Source organism: Diabrotica undecimpunctata, chromosome 5 (genome assembly GCF_040954645.1).
Source record: "Diabrotica undecimpunctata isolate CICGRU chromosome 5, icDiaUnde3, whole genome shotgun sequence".
Taxonomy (NCBI): domain Eukaryota; kingdom Metazoa; phylum Arthropoda; class Insecta; order Coleoptera; family Chrysomelidae; genus Diabrotica; species Diabrotica undecimpunctata.
In genome coordinates this window covers 118,161,978-118,184,860 of record NC_092807.1, presented here as the reverse complement: position 1 = coordinate 118,184,860, position 22,883 = coordinate 118,161,978, and the positions used below count along the sequence as shown (strand labels likewise).

Here is a 22,883-nt window from a genome sequence, read left to right as displayed (position 1 = left end):
TCCTGCGCTTCATCTACATGTCGCTCTGTTGTTCCACTAGGAAAAGTGCCATTTTCTCGCAAATAATTAAAAACTGACCCAAATGTTGGATGACTGGGAGTTCGACGATTAGGAAATATGCTGCGATATTCTCTACTAGTAGCCCTATCATTCCCATTACAGAATCCATAAACAAATATTATTTCTGCATATTCTGTGGTCGAAAACTGATGTGGCATTTTGAACGAAAGTAGCAAAAGCTCTACCAAAACTAACACAATGTACTTAACGTAGATATGAGAGAAGAAATATGTATTCTTGTACACATAAATAACAATTGATAATGACAATAATGACAATGGGTATAAAATATCAAGAAACGTCAAACGGTCAACGCCAACCTTCATTTTAAACTTTTTAGATTTATTTTTATTTAGTACAGTTGATGCAATGTATTATTATTTGACATAAAATTTTAATCATTTACAATCAACAAAAACTAACACATACAAGAGGTTTGACTTTTTAATCAATTTAATTTATTATTTATCGAAAATAATGCCCCAATACGATCTATGAGTAAAAATTTAAAATTGAAAAACAATTGATTCTATCGTAGAGATAATACAAAGTGACAGTAAAGATGTTAATTTTCTACGTATTAGATTATGTTGTAGGAACTCATTTTAATTAAAATGTTTGAAATTTATAACATTTGTTTAAATTAATACCTTATAATTTGATACTTCATTATGGTTGTTTTATTTTTGGTAAGATTTGATCGTTCACTAAAAATTTAATAAAAGTGCGACAACATTGTCGCATATGTCGTTTTCATTGGCTATTTATGTAGTTTGAAAATCACTTATTGCATTTAAACAAAAAAATTTATACAGGGTGTAATATTAATTACGAATCCCTAAATTAATTTTTCCAAAGCCAGTCCTGGAATTTTTTAGTTTAGCTAATACCAGTCGAATGCTTGATAGTAGTGTACTGTATCATGCAAAAATTAAAAAAATCAAATGAGCCGTATAAACACTACAGTAAAATGAAATAAATGGTCAATTACACAAATCACCCTATTAATTAATAAAGAAGAGGAGTTGACATTTTTTAGTGGCCACATGATATGCTCCCTGAGGGACTCTACATATGGTAGAAGTATGTAAAGTTCCTCATGACTCACCCTGTATATTATATTTTTTGTTTAGTTATTAACTCAAATAATAATATCTACACAATAAAACCACTGATTATTTCTAATGAAAAGTTTATTTATATTGTGTCAACAACTGATAATACCTAAACAATATATTCTTTTGTACTTATAATAGGGACATTTATTATTCATAATTTTTATGACAGTACAATAGCGATTACAACTTTTCCGTTTCATAGGACTGCAAACATGATTAACCTAATTATACCAGGAAATATGATTGTACTCTTTGAATTAAGTAACGACGAAAATTATTTGTCTAATAATTTCTAATTAGTGTTGATTAATACAATTTCCAACGAACTGACGTCTGACCTCTAAAGATTACTAGTTGTACAGTAAGATAAAGAATAATCTGTGTTTTTCATTTTTATTTTACGAAAGTGTTTTTTTTTTAATTTACGAATATTATTGGCTAATTTTTCAAATTCTCAGTTTGATTTATTTAATATTAATTATCTAAAAATAAAAATAAAAATAAAAACTATTATATATGGTAATTAATTAGTGTAAAAAAGCAAATCCTTTGTAATAAATGAAGAGCATCAGATTCAGCACAACTGTCAACAGAGCTTGCACATACCCTGGAGCAGATGTCCCTTCTGACCACGTACTATTAGTGGCCGTCATAAAGATCGCTCTTTCATGCAAGAACAAGCCTAAAACTCAACAACATATAGCACTGGACAAACTGAAAGACCCAATGATACAAGCAGAAATAAGCAATGAAATAAACGCACAAATTCAAATATTGACGACAAACATTGCCGAAGATCTAACACCAACATGGAATACGATTACAAGTGCTGTAACAGACATCATGAAAAACAACTTAGGGTACAAACAAAATAACAAGAGGCAAAAATGGATGACAGACGAAATACTATTACTAATGGAAGAACGACGAAGACACAAGAATAAACAAGATGGCAGCAATATGTATGAAAACATTAACAGGCAAATAAAAGCAAAAATAAGAATAGCAAAAAATGAATGGCTTAAGCAACAATGTATCGATCTAGAACATTTACAACGACAGCACGACGACCGTAATTTACATAAAAAGCTTAAGAAGACTGCTGGAATATACAGAAAACGAAGACCAACCACCATAGTTAATCAGGATATCCAGATAGTGCTGGGTGAAAATGAAAAAATTGATATATGGGAAAATTATATCCAGGAGCTCTTCCATGACGAAAGCCCCATGAGTGAAGTTTATACAGACGACCAGCTGACTGGCCCTTCAATCACCAAAGAGGAGATAGAAAAGGCAATATTCAATTCAAAAAACAATAAGGCACCTGGACCAGATGAAATCCCGTCAGAAATACTCAAATTACTGGATGAAAGGGGAATTTCAGCACTACACAAAATATTTAACTTAATTTATGAAACTGGCTGCTATCCTCAACAGTGGTTACGCTCTACCTTTATTCCCCTGCCCAAGAAAGTCCATGCAAAAAGATGTGAGGATCACAGACTCATTAGCCTGATGAGTCACACTTTAAAGATATTCTTAAAAATACTACATCAAAGAGTATACAAAAAATGTGAATGGGACATCAGTGACTCCCAGTTCGGGTTTAGGCAAGGTTTAGGAACACGAGAAGCAATAGTAGCAACACAGGTGCTGGTCCAAAATTGTTACGATCAGAAGAAGGATGTGTTCCTATGCTTTTTAGATTACCAAAAAGCGTTTGATCGTGTCCAACACCACAAGTTAATGCAGATCCTCAAGAAAGTTGATATAGACCAAAAAGACATAAGATGCATTGAAAACTTGTACTGGCATCAAACGGCACAGTTAAAAATAGACAATTCTATATCCAAACCCATACATATAAGAAGGGGCGTTCGACAGGGATGTGTGCTTTCCCCTCTTTTATTTAACATTTATTCGGAAGCCATATTTCAAGAGTCTCTGTAGGATGCAAAGATGGGAATCAAAGTGAATGGAGTACTGATCAACAACAAACGATATGCTGATGATGGTGTCTTAATTTGTGACAACATAGTCGATCTTCAACAACTTGTCACTATAATCGGAGAACACAGTAAGCGAATGGGATTAGAGATTAATACCAAAAAAAAAGAAATTTATTATCATCTCCAGAAACTTGGATGCACTTGAAAACTCCACCATAACACTGAATACTAAGTCCATTGAAAGAGTGAGTAAATTTAAATACCTGGGATCGTGCCTTTGAAGACTGGGCATCGGACAGGGAAGTAAAATGTCGCATTGAGCAAGCTCGACAAGCTTTCGTAAAATTCAAGAAGGTACTGACTTGTTCAGAGTTCGATCTTCAACTGAGACTAAGGTTTACTAAGTGCTACGTGTGGTCAGTGCTGCTATATGGCGTAGAGGTCTGGACACTCAAAACGAGGGATATAAACAGATTAGAAGCTTTCGAAATGTGGCTCTATCACCGTATCCTAAAAATACCATGGACAGCGAAAATCACAAATATAGATGTCCTTAAAAGAATAAACCAAGAACGCCAACTTTTCGAAACCATCAAGAAAAGGAAAACGGCGTATCTAGGTCACATCATGCGAAATGAAAAATACCAGTTCCTCCAACTTATAATCGAGGGTAAAATTGAAGGCAAGAGAGGAATGGGACGCAAGAAAATGTCCTGGCTCCGAAACATAAGGCAATGGACAGGGATTAACGACATACAATCTCTGATACATATTGCAAGAAATAGAGAATTAATGGAAAATGTGATCGCTAACATCCATTAGTGGATTTGCATCTAAAGAAGAAGAAGATCAGTAAAGCGACTCACAAATTGCGATGTTGCTCGACAGTCTTGTTCGACGACCAAGTCTGTCAGAACAAAAATGTGCAACACGAGTTGCACACATAGGTACTTCAGTTTTGTTTCAGTTATGTTTAGTAGTTTGTCTGAATATGAAATGAATTTATTTGTGTGCAGTAGCGGCGGCGTTTACCATAAAATCAAACACAAATCGTAAACGAACAAAATGGATGAAAAAATGGCTCTTAATGAGAAACTAGTTTTCTCATGTAAACTTGTTAAAGGAATTAAATTTGGAACGTGGTGATTGATTTAATTATTTGAGAATGGATTACGAAACATATTGCACCCTTTTAAAATTAGTAACTGCCCTGGCCGTTAAATAATCGGCATTTGCGATTATGGCTAAACAAGGCTAGTTGTTAGACTATCTTTTTACTTTTTTATTATCCAACATGAGCGAATGAATCAAAAACAGAATATTAAGAAAACATGGCTACAGTTTGGTTTTAATTTCAGTATTTTATAAATGTTAGAACATTCCAGAGGGACACGCAAACCTTAAAAAAAATCACAGTTTAATTGGTACACCCGGTATATAATGTCAAGTTTTACCTCTCTTATACCAATATTATATACAATATAATATTATTACATTTTAAATTATTATTTAAATGGGAACAAGCCACAATTAAAGGTTAAAATACGTTTATTGACGTTTCAATTTCCACTTCGGAAATCGTTCTCAAAATACAAACATTAGTAAATTAAACAAATTTTGTTTTTGTAACTTAGTGAAAAATTGTTCTCATAATTTAATTTTACCTGACTCATCTATATTGACAATTCAGACTAGACTAGACGGGATCTGTAGAAATTCAGACCATAATGGACATTTTCCATAGGAAGCTATTTTTTTTGCTGGAATCCCTTCAGGATGTGCCCAATATCGATAATCACGATATGCGCCAGTCGGAAACCCTGTGCTAAATTTTTTATTTAACAAAATCTGAAAACAATTGACAATTTCTCATGTTTTTGATCTTATTTTCGTTTATAATTCGGAAAATATTGATCCCAGAAAAAAAATTATAAGTAGTTAAAAGTTTGGTTATTCAATTTTACACAATATTTCGTTAGCTAGAAATTGAAAATTTATTGTTTATTGTTGAAAAAATAGCAATAATTGGAAAAAAAGTACAAAAAAATGAAGTTAATCCTTTAAATGTTTTCGACTTTCTAAACTTGACTTACAAGCTCCATATTCCGCCTAGAAAAACTTTTTAATATGTTTAAAACGTGTGCTAAATTTTGTTAAGATCGGTCGGATAGGTTTTACATAATAATTTTGCAATCCAGCCTACTGGAAAAAAATCGCAAATTTTCAAATTTATAGTAGGCCCTAAATAAGGCCCTCAGATAGTTGCAATTTTTTTTACATATAAAAGAAGGCTCAAACTTTCAAACGCTTTTAGTAAAATTCAAATCGGTTCACTAGGAGAGCCTAGAAAATTTTTTAAAGTTTTAAACATTTTTTAGGCTTATAAACAAATTGAATATCTTTACGAGCTTTAAACATATCAATTTCAAAATTTATACACTTAAAGAACATTAAAAGACGTTTCTTAAAAAAAAAAAACGATACATTCGGCTTACTGGTTGCAAGGTCAGACCTGAAGATTCTTGTCCTTCCAAAAAAAGAAAAATACTTTAAAAAAAATTATTGAAGATTGAGTCAAAATAAAGTTTATTTATGAAAAAAAATTTTTTTTTTCGTTCGCCTTTGTTTTAACAATATAAATTATTTATTATCAATTTATAAATACATATTTGTTTACTAAAAGTAACAATTTACTTCAATGTATAAATTGCAAGCTCAAAAAAAATGCATGAAAAAAAATGCAATTACTTGTTTAACATACAATTTGCAAATTTCCCAATTTTGCAATTAAAAATGGTATTTGAAAATATGATATTTAAAATCCTTGTCGTCCGAGACATCGACTCAAAAAAAAAAGAGGAAAATTGGTTAACAAGAAGCCGAGGTAATGCAATTTTTAGCGCGCGCTATGATTTTGAACTCGCCGATTCACATTTCGAGTGAATGTCCCCCACTATTAGTGTATGAGTGAATGACCAGTAAAGTTTAAAACAATTTCTAGACTCTCCTAGTGAACCGATTTGAATTTTACAAAAAGCGTTTGAAAGTTTGAGCCTTCTTTTATGCGTAAAAAAAATTTGCATCTATCTGAGGGCCTTATTTAGGGCCTACTATAAATTTGAAAATTTGCGATTTTTTTTTTCAGTAGGCTGGGTTGCAAAATTAATATGCAAAACCTATCCGACCGATCTTAACAAAATTTACCGTACGTTTTAAACATATTAAAAGGTTTTTCTAGGCGGAATATGGAGCTTGTAGGTCAAGTTTAAAAAGTCGAAAACATTTAAAGGATTAACTTCATTTTTTTGTACTTTTTTTTCCAATTATTGCTATTTTTTCAACAATAAACATTAAATTTTCAATTTCTAGCTAACAAAATATTGTGTAAAAATTAATAACGAAACTTTTAACTTCTTATAATTTTTTCTCTAGGATCAATATTTTCCGAATTATAAACAAAAATAGGAGCAAAAAAATGAGAAATTTTCAATTTTTTTCAGATTTTGTTAAATAAAAAATTTAGCACAGGGTTTGCGACTGGCGCATATCATGATTGTCGATATTGGGCACACCCTAAAGTGATTCCAGCAAAAAAATATAGCTTTCTATGGAAAATGTCCAATCCAAAACAGATCCCGCCTAGACTAGACATACATTATACATTTTAAAGTAGACGACTTTAAAATGATATTGCCAATATTGTTGAGTGGCGTTCCTGGGACGACTTTACTTATAAAATAGTTTATTCGATTACATGAAATCAACTTTAACTTGAGAATATCCGTCTGACGGATAAATGACTCTGGTACATATACTTTTTATTGTGATTATGTTTGGTACCCATTTTTATGAATTAAAAAACCCACTCCTCCAACAAATGAATCTTCGTTTAGTCTGAAATGGAACATATTTCCAGACTTAAGTATTATTTAATCTTCTTTTCGACGCCTAACTTCACTTATACCGATTATATCCCATTTTATGTGTTGTAGTTCATTCTCCACTTCTATCATTGACGCTTCTGTTGATAAAGTTTGTACATTGTAGGCACATATATGCATTTGTCGTTTGTTTTGGTGGCCTGATCTCTTCCGGTGATTCTTAGCACCCTCTGCTCCAACACTGTTCTAACCGCCACCTTGGTCAGGGAAATTGGAACTGCCGGGGACTGAGGGCCGTACACTTGATGTATCCATCATGAGGGGAAATTTGGCCTTGAAACGCCGTGCTGGCCAAGCGTGTTGGCGAGTTTTAGAGTTGTAGTAGAAGGAAATATAGTGACCCGTCTGCCTTCGGAAACTTAATCGCTATTCGGGGTCGGAAGAAACAAGAGTTAGCCAAGAGAGGCTGATAGGAAAGATTAAAGACATTTCACTCAAGACATGTTGAAAAAGAGTAAAATGTGAAGGCCCTTATGATCCGCCAGATGCGTTTCATAAGCGTATGAGTATTTATTCACTTTGTGTTCCTGCTCATACCTCGGGGTGTTGACTACAGACTGTATGGCTTGTCCAGCATGCGATAGCATGAAGAATAGGGTGCACGCCATTTTTCCAGTTGACACCCCACTCCATGGCCTGACAAACTCAGATCGGTAGACATTTATCGATAATTAACAATAATGACTCTCTTAGATCTCTGGTAGGAATATAACTTAAATGTTTACTTATTATAGTTACGTATAGTTAGTATTACAAGATAAATAATATCTTCTTGACTAACCAAATTAGTCAAATTAAGTATGTAAATTGTAATATCTTAATTATATGTACAGCTTATGTCCATAATACTTATTTAAAATTATATAATTATAAATTTATAACAATTAATTTGAGTAAGATATTTTTTTAATATCTAAAAAAAGGAAATGTAAAAATAATAAGCAAAATTAAAAAGCACTTCTTGTTTAAACCTTTTATCTTTGGCGGAGCATGGACAGTTTATTTTTGCAGGTATCTTTTTTAAAATATTTTTGTCTAAACTTAAATTCTTAAAATTCCAAAAAATTCTTTTTAAATTTCTTATTATTTATAAATAAAGCTAGGTAAATTAAAAGAAAGGGCTAACGCGGGATTTATGGGTCATAGAGCATTATGTTTTATTTTAAATTCGTGTAAAAATGCCAGCATGGCCAATAAAAAGAAATTAACTTCCTACTGCTATTGCTTTTGATTTATTTATATTATTTATGAGCTTAAAATCACAGTACTTTTACAAACCTATTTACCAATATTTAACATAAACTTTTTAATTTTTAATCATTTAATTTAATAAAATAAAACCTTTTTCTTCAATTGGATGCTTCCAGCATTTATGTAGACCCTATAAAGTATGCATACTAATTTTAATTTAATGTGCATAATATTGTAATAATGATAAAAGCTTTTTAAGATAAACATTTTCAATTTTGCAATAACTGTTAAGTGAAACTTCTTAAAATTCACGTAATATCAAATGTTTCTTTCGCATTTTTGAAATTTTGAATATTTTTTATATGCTTTTTCGGCAAAATAAATTATTTAAAATAAATAGCATCTTACATTGTTTCTATATCAAAAAGGTAAAAAAGAAATAATTAGACTTACTCACAATCAGTTTAATTTTACTACCTCAGACGACCGGTTTCGCTTTCTAAAATTTGCAAAGCATCATCAGGTCGGTGAGGGATAGTTTGAACTATGACTCACCAATCACTATATAGTAATTCTTGTGCCGGAATGTAAGTAGTATTTTGTTTATTTCTAATGTATCACAATTCAACAGACTTTTCTCTTACCAATTTGTGGGTTGTTACTCTGTCTGCTAATGCAATTTATGCATATTAATTAACACAGGCATGTAATATTGGCACAATTACTAAAACTTTTTTGATCTATAACTTTTTGATCTATATCCTTATAAGACAGCACCCTAATATGGGCTTTTTATAATTTCAGCATTTAATTTACTTTGTACCACCGACCTGATGATGCTTTGCAAATTTTAGAAAGCGAAACAGGTCGTCTGAGGTAGTAAAATTAAACTGATTGTGAGTAAATCTAATTATTTCTTTTTTACCTTTTTAAAATGGACTCACATAAGCAACACATTCATGATTTGTTTTTATATTGTTTATAAGTAACAAATGGATGTTTATTATTTTGCATATTTTTTTAACTACATACTGTTATTACCAAATTGATCAAAAGCAGTTACTTATAAGATACATATATCAAAGAGTATCATGAGAAAATCGTTCGTTCTCTGATCTAGAAACGTAAAAGAGAAAAAAACCTACTAGTAACATAGTCCAGTCAAATGAACAGTAAAAGGGTTATTAGTATTTTCTCATTACATACTAATCAAAAACACACTTAAACCTTTAAAAAACTAAAACTTGATACTCTTCGCTTCCTATCATCTTAAAAAATAATAAAATAACATAAGAACAACATGTGAAATTTTGCGAAAATTCTGAGGATATTGTCGAAAAAAAATCTTGTTACGTATTACATATGTTGTATTTTTGTTGGGAATAAGTTACAATTTTATTTTTAAATAAGTTTGACGTTTTGATTTACTCTTTGGGAATCGAAATTTCAAAACAAACTTATTTGAAAGTAAAATTGTGGCTTATTTCCAATAAAAATATTAAGTTTAATTAAGATACCAGAAGAGAATAGCTTCAGAATAATAAAAACATAATTTAACCACCGAAAATTCAATGTAAATTTATTTAAACTAATATTGTATAATGCATGTATATGGAGCAAATATAAACTATTTTGCTAAACGAACAAAAAAGGCTTAAAAGCTTACCACAATCCTCAATATCGTCACTATCTGCTAAACAGAATGATATACCTAAAACTAAGATTAAACACACCACACTTATCACTATTTTTTTCGATCCCATTTTGAAGAGCAAAGATACAAGACTGTCCAACCAATTAACGACTTAGTTACTGAGAGTAAATCATCGACGACCACTTTATTTAGCTTCTCATTATCTTTAATTCAACCAAAATTAATTTAAATGATTTTCGTCGTATGTATGACCAATTTTAAGCGACCTGTGCTAGTACACACGATAAAGTTGTGAGTTTAAAAATTCAATTTAGTTTTATGCTTTTATCTTTGCAAATTCTATTAGGGTTTTTTGCTGATTGTTAAATTGTGTTTATAATTATTCCGGAATAGTACTAATCGATAAAGTATCTGGTACACTGTCAGTTGGGACTCCTTTATGGTATATTTTTCTTCTAGTTTTTGTGTTTTTTACTTTTAGTAATTATATTTCCAAAAAAAACTTCTTTTTAGTAAATTTTTTTATTTGCACGAAATTTTTTTATTTGTCCCATTTGTATACTTCACATACTATATAGTCCAGGATATGAGGCCGCTCCCTTACAACCTGGAAAAATGTTTTTAATTCGGTTGCTTTGCGGATTGTTCAAAAATGTATCAAAAAAAAATTGGAAGGGTCTCGGGCGAAATTTTTGGGAATAAATTGTTTAACCCGCGATCAGTAACTTTCCCATATGCAATGATTGTAGGATCATTGACCTGTTAAATTTTATCTAACACATTGTTCATTGTTATTTCTTCTTCTTCTTCCTCTTTATAAGCAATTATGTTTGTTCATTTGCGGATTAATACCTCTATGGAAGGTTGTCACTACATCTTTTGCGCGGTCGTCCGATACTTCTTCTGCCGATTTTGAGGACACGGGTCTCCTCCATTCTGCTTACACTGTTTTTCCATTCTGTTTTCTATGTTGTATTTGTATTGTGTCCATTCATGTATACACTGTACGTTACATTTTCTTCTAATGTCTTCAGTTCTCTTTCGACCACTCAGCGTATTTCCTGTAATTCGTCTTAGTACTCTCATCGCTGTCGTTTCCAGTAGGCTTTGCGCTGTGGTTGTGTCGGGTCTTGTTTCTGAGGCGTATGTCATTATTGGTCTTACACTGGTTTTATGAATTCTTGACTTCATCTCAGTGTTAATGTGTCTGTTTCGCAATATAGTGTTATTAAGGCATTTTGTCAGTCTATTTGCAATTTGTACTTGATCTCTCACTTCTTTGTCCAGGTCTCCATAGCTAGACTGTAATTCCCAGATATTTTATTTCCATTACTTGTTTAATACTGATACCATACATCTGGTTGGTTCTTTACTGACTACTATTGTTTTAGTTTTTTAAGATGAGATTGTCATATTAAATTCTTTTGTTTTTATGTTAAATATTCTTCAAAAGACGTTAATAAATCTAATGAATCATTATTTACAGAAATATTTTTCCAAACTTTGATTTATCGGCATTACAGGGACTAAAGCCTTAAGGATAGCTTTTTTCTTTTGTTCTGGAATTCTCCTAGTAACTGTTAGTGGTTCGAGTAAGTAGTGCTCAGCCGCATATTTTTTTGCAAAAAGTCAAGTTCAGTGTAGTCTTTGGTAAAATTTGATTTGAAAAATAGTGTTTGTGATCTTGTTAAAATTTACTTCTACAACCGATTTTATTTCACAATTTTTTAAAACATCGTTATTTTTTCTTGTGGCTCTTCTTTTGTTCTCCCATTTATATGATTTTTCGACCTCTAAAACTTCTAAAGCCTTCCTTGAGGATTTAATTAACTTCTTTCAAATTATTAAAATCGTATCGGATTTATAGAATTCGTTAGCCTTTTTTGCTTTATCAATGTGAATTTTATAATTCTCTAGACTTTCCAGAGGTATTTTTTTATTTTCCTTGTCTGCTTCCTTTTCTATGTTTTTGAAAATTTCACACTCTAAACATTTGTCCGATTTTGGCATTTTTTACGAAATGTGCATTTCCGTAATGGTAGACCTATACATTTCTATCGAACAATAGCTAGGATTTTTTTCTAGAAAGTTTGAAAACATTAAAGTAATTGATAAGTCTCTGGGCAAATACTTTATGTTCTTATGTTCGGTGCGTTTGTCGTCTATAATGACTTACAATTGGATGAAAGCTTTCAACGTGTGGTTTAATTATCTCGGTCTAATATCTTGTTTTAGTACTTGCCACTATTTTCTTTCACTACTATACCCAAAGGAGCACGTTCTATTGCATTGCACAATTCAGTAATAACTAAATCATTTGTATAACCCCTGTTTGTGTAACTGTTTGTTTGTTACAAGTATTGATTGTTTTGCTTGCTCAATCTACACCCCATAATTTCTGTTCCAATTTTCTACCCCTCATAATCTTACACTATGGTCGGCCAAATAATTTCGTTACATATGCGGACGGCACTAAGGGGTTAATTGGAAAGCTGGGGTCGTGGATAAGTTGAATGACAAAGGGTCGGATTGGGGTAGCTACCAAAAAATGAAACAAAGGAGTAATTACATGAATCTACTGAAACAAATGAACAAATAGAACAACAAGAAAGACTTCTAGCAATTTGAAATGAGGGCGCCGCTTCGAAGGATCTTAGTCTTGCTGGATGAAAAAACAAAAAAGACTCTTCCTTCCTAAAAAAGTAAACACAAAAAAGGTTAGGAGATTTTTCTAAACTAAAATAAACAACACAGTTCAGAGAAATGAAATAAACATTTAGTTTTGTCTCAAACAAACAGTTACACAAACAGATAATCAAATTAAATGGGTTTATACCAAAATAAAATATAAAAGAAACTTACATAATATGTCCTATCTGTTTACAATTGGGAATCACTAGAAAAACTTTTAAAATGTTTATTAAGTTATTTATAATTGTGGCAGAAATAAATTATTAAAATTAAAGATATCCATTAATTAACCTGAAACATCATGAAGTTAACCTCTTAAAAAAAAACAAAATAAATTAACGTCATAGAAAATGTAAATCTAGCTGTTATATGTCAACATTTATACTGACGACAACGAACAAATAAATTGACAGCATAACCACACCCTTGATTTACAATATATAATACATATAACATTATATAACCTGTTTCGTATTATAACGACCTTTAAATACCGTGGAAATATTAATTGAAGAGCTTAATGTGAAACAATGATAAGCCACACATGAGTTTAAAAAGAGTTAGTGCTATGATCGGTTAAAGTAATAATATAACAAGCCACTAAAAATTTATTTCAGCCCGTCGTTAATAGATGACGCGACAAACCTTTGGTAATAGTGTTGCATAGATCTAGTTTGTCTTAGTATCTACTAATGACAAGCCACATCAAAATGGCGAACATGGGCGAAAGCGATTCAGATATTTCTGTGAGTTCTGACGATTCTAGTAAGATAAATACTGAAGTTTAGTCGACATTCGATGACAGTGACCGTGATCCTGACTATGTACAATCTAGAAGTGACTCAAGTGATGAAAATACATTGGTACGTAATTTTTTTGTTAAATGTGGCTTGTCACATTATTACCATTAAAGATTAAATTATGATTGTTGTGGCTTGTGACATGGCTTGTTATATTATTGCATTTTGTTGTAGGATAATGAACAAGGTCCGTCAAGAAAAAGGACAAAACCAAACACACCCGACAAAACTACAACAAGTCGATGGAGACAAAGCAATGAACACTGTTATTCAAGATCAAAAAGAAACATTCGACGAAATTAAGAGCAACCATATGTAAGCGACAAAACGAAAAAAAAGTGCCTGGTCGAGAATTGGGACCGCATTGCAGTTGCACTAATAAGTGTAGGGAAAAGCTTCAGGGCCACGAGAGCAATATTTTTAACGAATTCTGGAACCTCGGTTTACGGGAGTTACAAAATAGCTACTTATTCGGATGTATAGATATTGTTAAGAAGAAAAGGTCCTACCGAAAGAAGAAAAAACATCAAGAATCGCATAGAAAGAGCAATGCAGTCTACTCCATTAATGTTAATGGTGAAACTACACGTGTCTGTAAAACAGAATTTTTAAATATCCACGGACTTCAAGCTTCTAAGGGCAGAGTAAATAACATTGTTCACAAGAAGATAGAAGGAAATCTAGTGCCAGAAAGAGACAACGAAGGAAAGCATACAAACCGTGTGAACAAAATATTTGATTCTGAAATACTAAGTGTTAAAAACCACATACACATCGATTCCAAAGTATCAAAGTCACTACAGTCGACACAAGAACATGAATAAAGTTTATCTGGATCATAATATGAGTATAGCCAGTCTCTATTTGAATCGATATGTCCCTTGGTGTACAGAAATGGGAATTGAACCAGTCAAGGAGCATACTTACCGTAAAATATTTTGTACCGAGTATAATATTGGATTCAAGCTGCCAAAATCAGATACTTGCAAGACATGCGACGAAATTAATATCCAAATAGAGTCAGCAAAATCAGAAAAAAATGATTATAGCGAATTAACAACAAGACTTAACTTGCACAAGTGTAAGGCTCAGGCAATGCAACAACTACTGAAGAGCGAAACAGCCCAGTCCAAAATTGATAACAGGACATGTGTTATATCGTTTGACTTGCAGCAAGCGTTACCGATTCCCAAATTAACCACTGGTTCTGCATTTTATTGCAGGAAAATCTGGATGTATAATCTAGGAATCCATGATTGTACGGAAGACGCTGGTCATATGTTTGTCTGGACGGAAAACATTGCAAAAAGAGGAAGTGATGAAATTGCATCAATACTCATAAAATTTCTAAGCTCAAAGATAGGTGAAGTAGAGCATCTCGTTTTCTTCACAGATAATTGTCCCGGGCAAAACAAAAACTGGCTTTTAATGTCTTTATGGTTCCAGCTAGTGAAGGAACAAAAGTTTAAGTCTATTACACACCATTTTTTAGTCAGCGGACACACTCACCTTCCCTCCGACAGGGATTTTGCTCTTATAGAAAAACGACATAGAAAGTATGCTCCGCTTGTGTACTCTCCTGAGGAATGGCAAAAAATTATAAAAGAATCTAATTAAAAGAAACCCTTTAACTTAACTGTTATGAAGCAGGAAGATTTCCTCAATGTACAACCACTCTTAGAGAACATTAAAAAGAGTACTCGCACTGATGACCAGCAATCTTTGGATTTTTCCAATGTTTTTTCCTTTTTGTTCAGGAGTGATAACAGACAAGCATTTTACGTTAAACATTCTGTGAATGGTACCTACAACCCCGTTAGTGTTGTCAAGAAGGGACGTCCTAATGTGCTTACTGTATCTGCTTTAAAACAGAAGTATATTGAGCCCATTCGGATTGCAAAAAAGAAACTCGAAAATGTAAGATCGTTATTACCCTACATACCTTCAGTGTATCATCCATTCTACAAGAGTTTACAAGAGGATGTCAGCTCTGCTATTGCTGATGAGGTCGCCGAGTTGGTTGATTAAATAAGATTTTGGGTACTTATCATTAATGTAATAATGTAACAAGCCACATTTTTTTAAATAAAGACTGTTTTTATCTCAACTTTGGAGTAATTTTATTAATATTGTTATAAATATAGTTCCATAGCGCAACATGCACCCACATATCTAAATTAAAACAACAAAAGTTGTTACTGGATTTTATAATATTATTTTTAACATTCAAAGTCAAATATCTGACTTTTGCCTTTTTGAGGCTTGTCATTGTTTCACATTAAGCTCTTCAATTCTATAAACACATGGTTAGATTCACAAATTGCTCTCAGCTAGATTAAACATACCGCTAATAATTATAATACGTTTGTTTTGAATAGAGTGGCATCTTGGTAAAAATCTAAAATGGACAAATATTAAATCACAATTAAATCCTGCGGATTTTTGTCCCGCGGTGTATTAATCAAGAAACATTTTCGTTTTGGTTTCAAGGACCTGAGTTTTTGCTAAATCCCAAAATATATTTTGATGAAATTGATACCTTTGAGAAAATTGAGAATTTACCGGAGGTAAAGAAAATAGCTCTATTAGTTGTTAATCACTAACCAAATAATTGAATAACTATGTTTAAAAGATTTTCTAACATTTAAAAACTACAAAACGCTATTACGTTTACGTATTTAGGTTTTTATACAATATGAAACACAGTAATGAAAAAATTAAGGTTATTTTGCAACCGATATAGCCCGCTTATTAGAAAAAGAACTCACCTTATACAAAAAATTGCTTCCTCTTAATCCTTTTTTAGACTCCTCTGGAATTATACATGTTGGAGGGCGCTTGCAAAATGCAGATATAAACTTTAATAATAAATTCCCTATATGTTCCCGCAAATAATCATGTTGTTTCTTTGTTTATTAAAAAGGAACATTGTAGACTAGGACACAGTGGTCCTTAAAAAAATGTGTTTTGGCAATCTGCGCCTACGCGACTGGCCTTTAAGTGGGGTCAAGTATGTTAAACACATTCTCAAAAATGCATTACATTTGATAGATTCAATACACAAACCGCATTGGATAGAGTTAGAATCTCGCTCGCTTTCTACACTGTAGGTGTGGATTTTGCATTTTTGGTTTATTAGGGCTTCTAGATTAAGAGAGTCGCAAACACTAAAATGTTATTTTGCAATTTTCGTTTGCATGGCAGAATTGGTTAGTGAGTTATCTTCTAACGCGTTTTTAGCAACGTTCAAACGATTCATTTCCCGTAGAGGTAATTCCCACACTATATATAGTGACAAAGGGACTAATTTTGTTGGTGCCAGTAATCAACTTAAGGAATTAAGTAATTTTTTCAAATCTTATTCGGAATTTGACAAAATTAGAGCTTATTTAGCTCAAACTGAAATTCACTGAAAGTTTATTCCTCCCCGATCACCTCGTTGGGGTAAACTCTGGGAGTCAGCAGTAAAAGGTACCAAGTTTCATTTAGTACGTTTAATACGTAATTCGGTATTGCCTTTCGAGGAGTTCTATGCCGTTTTAACCCAAATATATTTTAAATTCTCGACCACTTTATGCATTATTTAATGATCCTAATGATTTACAACCATTAACTCCTGGGCATTTCTTAATCGTTACTCCCATAACCGCATTCCCTGAGATTGATGTTACAAATACGCATGTTGACAGACTTTCTATCTGGAAACAAATTTCGAAAATACAACAATCCTTTTGGAAACGGTGGTCTGTTGACTATTTAAATAACCCTACAACATCGCCCAAAATGGCCCTTTCCTACCATAGATATTAAAGTAAATGATCTAGTTCTAATCACAAGTGATAACACACCTCCATTACGGTGGCCCCTAGCAAGAGTGATAGAATCAATTATTAGCAGCAAAGATGGAAAAGTTAGAATTGTCTGTGTCCGTACTGCTGATGGAGAATATATAGAAATGTAGCCATAAGCTCCCTTACTATTAAGAATCAGCAGACTCCGATATCCGACGTTGTAAATAGTAAGAAATCAATATTTTAATTATTATTGTAATTATTATGTTTCAATAGTCAAGTTTAAAATCATTAAATGTAGTAGTTTGTAGTATTTCTCAAAATTGTAACTTTTATTTTCGAAATAAAGATTTTTTTTGGGAAAATCAACGTTGAAGAAACATTTCTGGCGCTGCGAACAGGATATTTCATACAGAAACATAGTCGTTACCTGGTCTACATTAGTTTAATGAAATCCTGAAGAACCTGGTAAAAGAGAAAAATGTATTGGAAATCAAACACGATCATCCTTGCGTATCGCTGCGAATAAAAATTCCGCAGAACAAAACTACTCCACTATTGAAAAAGAACTTTTAGCCATACTAGATTCTTGTAAACACTTCCGTATGTATTTATACAACCAAAAATTCACTGTAGAAACAGATCACAATCCTCTCGTATGGATCTACAAAATTAAAGACCCCACTTCTAGATTAGCCCGATGGAGACTTAAACTAAAAAAATATGATTTTGAAGTTAAATATAAAAAAGGCAAAGAGAATCAAGTTGCTGATGCTCTTAGCCGAGTCCAAATAAATGCCCTAAGCTCGAGTTCAGAATGTGCTGAACCACCGAATTCAGAATGTGCAATTTGACAACTTACAAAACAGTACTAACACACAACATACATCAGTTGAGAACCCTATCACTGGAATAGAGATTTCACCTGAACCAATTAATTTATCCTCAAACTAAATTATTTTTAAACCAGAGTCAAATAATTTTGAAATTAAATACAAAAGAATTTTTAACAAACACCGTTACACTGTCACTTTGACAAATAATTGGAAAACAGAAATAGCAAATACCTTCTAAAATATCCTAAGAACAAATCAAAAATTTGCAATAACAATCCCTCACGAATTTAGACCTTTTATCTGTAACTATTTTAAAGAAAAAATAAATTCCACAGTCAAAGCAATATTTTGCAATATACTACTTCAGGACATAGAAGAAGAAAACCAACAAATAGAATGCATAAAGAAATATCACGTAGAAAATCACAACGGAATAATTGAAACTTACAAACATTTAAAACAAAAATTTTATTCGCCCTCAATGCAGACAACTACTTCTAATTTTATCAATAAATGCGAACTTTGCCCAAAAAATAAATACGAACGACGCCCTTATAAACTTCCCCAATTAGGACCGTTGTTAGGTCAAAAACCTTTTGATATATTACATATCGATCTATTCCACTGCAATAAAAATCTGTATCTCACAATAATAGATTCTTTTTCCAAATACTGTCAATGCTATAAGCTCACCGACAAAACTTCCATTTCCATACTAAATAAATTAAGACACTACTTTTCGCACCACAATTATCCAAAAAAGATTGTATGCGACAGCGGCACCGAATTTAATTCCGCAGTCATTAAAGAATTCCTAAATATCCACAAAATCGAAATACATTTTACAACAGTAAAGAATTCTTCCTCAAATTCTCCAGTAGAGCGCTTTCATTCAACTCTTATTGAAAAACTTAGGACCTTACAAGCCCAAAATCCAAATGATTCATTAGATGACATTTTAACACACGCCATTCTTATTTACAACCAATCAATCCACAGTTCCACAGATTATTCCCCTTTCTCAATTCTGTACGGACTATATGCAGAAGAAATACATTTCGACTTTGATCTTCCGATATACGAAACATATTATCAAAGACATAAAGAAGAACTCCAACCATTTATTGCAGAACTATATAATAAACAAAAACAAAAAAGACAACAACTTTCAGATAGACAAAACGAAAATTCCGAAGATATTCCGGAAATAGACCTCACAAAATCCCTATATGTTTCTAAGAAAAAACAAAAAAGTCCAAATTACAAGCCCCTTTCTCCACTATTCATCCAGAAACACAAGACAAAACAAAAATAATCGGTAAAACAGATAAAAAAAATTTAACAAGCACTCACCTAAAATATGTAAAACGAATACGAAAACATGTAGACAAACCTACTCAAGACCCAAATTTTTCACAGGACAATCCTCGCCCTGATCCATCCACTCAGTATTCAGGAGATTTCAAATAATGGTTACTATGCTGAAGACATAGGCAAATCAAGAGAAATCTCCCACTATCACAGACATTTTCTTCACATTCCACTAGACAAATTATCCGACAGTATTGACGCTAGTCCGATAAGCTATTTCAAAGATCACTTCAAAAATGCACCTCTCTCGCTACTGTACTCCCAATACACCCACATACAAGAACAAACAAAAGACGATCTACACAAGATTACGCGAAAACAGAAACGCGGACTTTTTAATTTTCTAGGTACAGCCATCAAATACGTGATAGGAAATCCAGACGACTCTGACTTAGACTTGTTAATCTATAACATCTTATTTATCTATTAATCTTAAAACACATAATCTCTTTAGAAAATAAACAAAACGAAATCATAAAAAAATTTAATAACCAAATATCTTATGGAAACTCTTTTAACACGAGATTCGATAAACTTTTAGAAAAACTAAATTCTGATAATTCAATTCTCATATCTGCACTCAACAAATTATCAGCTGATTTTGACAGCTATATCATTCTACACAATGAGATAATAAATCTCCAAAATATAAACGAATTTCTAATGAAACTTATAAGAACCATTACTTTAACTGAACTTAATATCTCCAATATAGAATTATTCACTTACTAAGGAAATAATAGACCTTAAAGAGAACCTTCTCAAAATTTATCCCAGAAATTCAATTCCCAATAGTAATGAACACCCTTATGAACTTATAGAGTCAACAAAAACTTTAGTTTGTATAACTTCAAATACAATGCTCATAATAATTAAAATCCCTATACTCCATGAAATTCCTTACACTACCTATAAAATCTATCCCATTCCAAACAAAGATCATGCTATGATTCTGCCACCTGCAAGCTACTATACAAATAATAAATGGTTCAACACTAGTATAGGACAAGGCGATAACATAGTTTGTTCCAACTATGTACAATCCAAATGTAACATACCCAATGTAGATAATTGCACAAAAACATTAATCACAGAGAACTTTTTCCAAGAAACCAGCAAAGTCATATTGCTAGGAATATTTCACCCAATGAGAATCCAGCAGATAGAAATTAATTCAACCAGCCTCTTGACGACAGATGTACCAATAATGATTGAAGGTATCCAATTTAATAAAAAGACGTCTCAAGACATTTCCATTCCAAAAATTGTTCCGATAAAATTAATACCAAACCATGAGATGAAAATTGAAAAATTAATAATCCCAGAGACACATGGCCAAATTCAACCAATAGATACCATAGAAGTACTACCCCGATTATCAATAGGACTGAGCACCACTTCTGTTATAATATTTTTAACTATTTTAGCTTTCCTAATAATCTTCCTAATTAGGAAAAGAAAATGAATTTCCAAAATCCTATTTGGAGAAAAATTGCATCCTGCCCAGATCCAGATATTAGACGAGCTGATAGCCGAAGTAACCAAAACTTCGAGGACGAAGTCCCAACCAATGGAGGGAGGAGAAATGTAGCCATACGCTCCCTTACTATTAAGAATCAGCAGATTCCGATATCCGACGTTATAAATAGGAAGAAATCAATATTTTTATTATTATTTTAATTATTATGTCTCAATAGTCAAGTTTAAAATCATTAAATGTAGTAGTTTGTAGTATTTCTCAAAATTGTAACTTTTATTTTCGAAATAAAGATTTTTTTTGGGAAACTCAACGTTGAAGAAACATTTCTATATTCGCCCTATCACTAAGCTGATTCCTCTTCCATTGTCTGAAGCCGATAGTTTTCAGTAGCACTGTAGTTGTACTTAAGAAGTAAGTTTAGGATATTTCTAGCTAAAGTTATACTTCACCTAGCCGCGCGCCCACCAGTATGGATAAATTTATGTAAGAAATGTATCCAAGTGTTGCTACGCCACTGGTAGCAATTAACTTACAATTCTTAACTTCTACCTAGGTCAATTCTCATGACAGTCAAAAATGTATTTAAAAGATATGTTTACCCGTAGATTAACTTTCTCCGACCAATTCCAAAAATTTCTCTGTTAGACAAGTATTCAAAAGGTCGGTTTTTACCTACCTCTGTATAGAAATATCGATGTTGTCCCTCGCCGCTCGAAAATCCCTTGCAATAGTCAGGTACTGAAAATCGGAATTTTAAGTCAGTATAATATTGTTCCCCAGCTTAGCTGGTCGCTCGCATATTAGTTAGTTTTTAGTTTCGAATTCGAAATAATTCGACGCGTTTTTGGTTTAAGAGTTTTTAAACTAGTATTAGTATCAAATTGTATCCCAGCTGAGCTAGTCGCTTTTTGTTTTTAGAGTTTTATCTCGCGCATTGTAGTTATCGTTACATAGCTTAGAGTTAAAAGCTGAACGCTCATTAGTTATTAAGTTTATTCATATATAAGAAAACGTCCTTAGTTGAAGGGATAGTTAATAGCAATACTTAATCTGTATCAGTGCTTGTGTTTGTAGTGTGTCGTGGACCAGTGTATAACAGTGATCGGGGCTATTTCAATAAAGAACTTGCGCAAAACTTTGGCTAAATATTAACTTAGTTGTAGTAACATTCAATTATTAAATTACGTATTGTTTGAACTGCTTGTGTTCTCATTTCCCATGCCAGTGGGTGATCCTTCGGATTGGAAATAATTTCTAGACTTAGTACGCTCTAAATGGTAGCAATATCGCCATCCTAATTTGTTGAACAAATGTCCGTTTAATTCTACCAACATTCCGCCTTTGAAAAAAAAAATATTACTAATATCTGCAACACTTGCGAAAACTATATGCTTTAAATGTAACGAATTCATATTAGTTTTAGTTATTGTTTTAACAAAATTATGTTAATTAAAAACTTTAAATAGTCGTTATATTTTTATTTCAGAATTGTCCTAAATACGTACTTGTCACTCCTCTCACTCATTCTTGTCCTAACTAGAAATATTTGGCAGCCTTTGCGCATTATGTTTGTTACCTGAATGTTATAGTCTTTCGTTTCAATAATCTAAGGTATTAATAAACCGTATTTTCGTTTGGATTTTTACGTTTGGACATTCATTATATATTTTATTTTTGCAGGTATCAGTCGGTTATCGAATTGTGCGTCGATACCGTCGGCGTAGGATTGACATTTAATTTTTGTACATAGTATATAAGCTTTTATTTTGTCATTTATTTGCTTTGAATATATTTTTATTTAAATTAAACCTTTACTCGTATTGTATTATATAACATTTTAATTTGAGCAAATTACTATTGAAATAAAAAAGTAAACAAACAATTTCATATTTCATGAATAGTTTTAGATAATTTCATCCATTACACTGATGTTATTAAAAACTGTATTGATTTTAACGTTTATTTATCTACTTATTCTTATTGTTTCAGTACCGATTG

The 22,883-nt window shown here is 32.1% G+C and overlaps 1 protein-coding gene across 1 annotated transcript in view; it reads right to left on the bottom strand.

Moving 5' to 3' along the window:
* LOC140441707 (NPC intracellular cholesterol transporter 2 homolog a-like) overlaps positions 1-10,215 on the bottom strand; it is a 38,787-nt gene extending 28,572 nt beyond the window's left edge. Inside the window, exon 1 of the mRNA XM_072532589.1 lies at positions 9,929-10,215. Within this exon, the coding sequence (XP_072388690.1) occupies positions 9,929-10,025 (97 nt within the window). The 5' untranslated portion in view covers positions 10,026-10,215. The remainder of the gene's footprint in view (positions 1-9,928) is intronic.
* Positions 10,216-22,883: the final 12,668 nt, after the last annotated feature.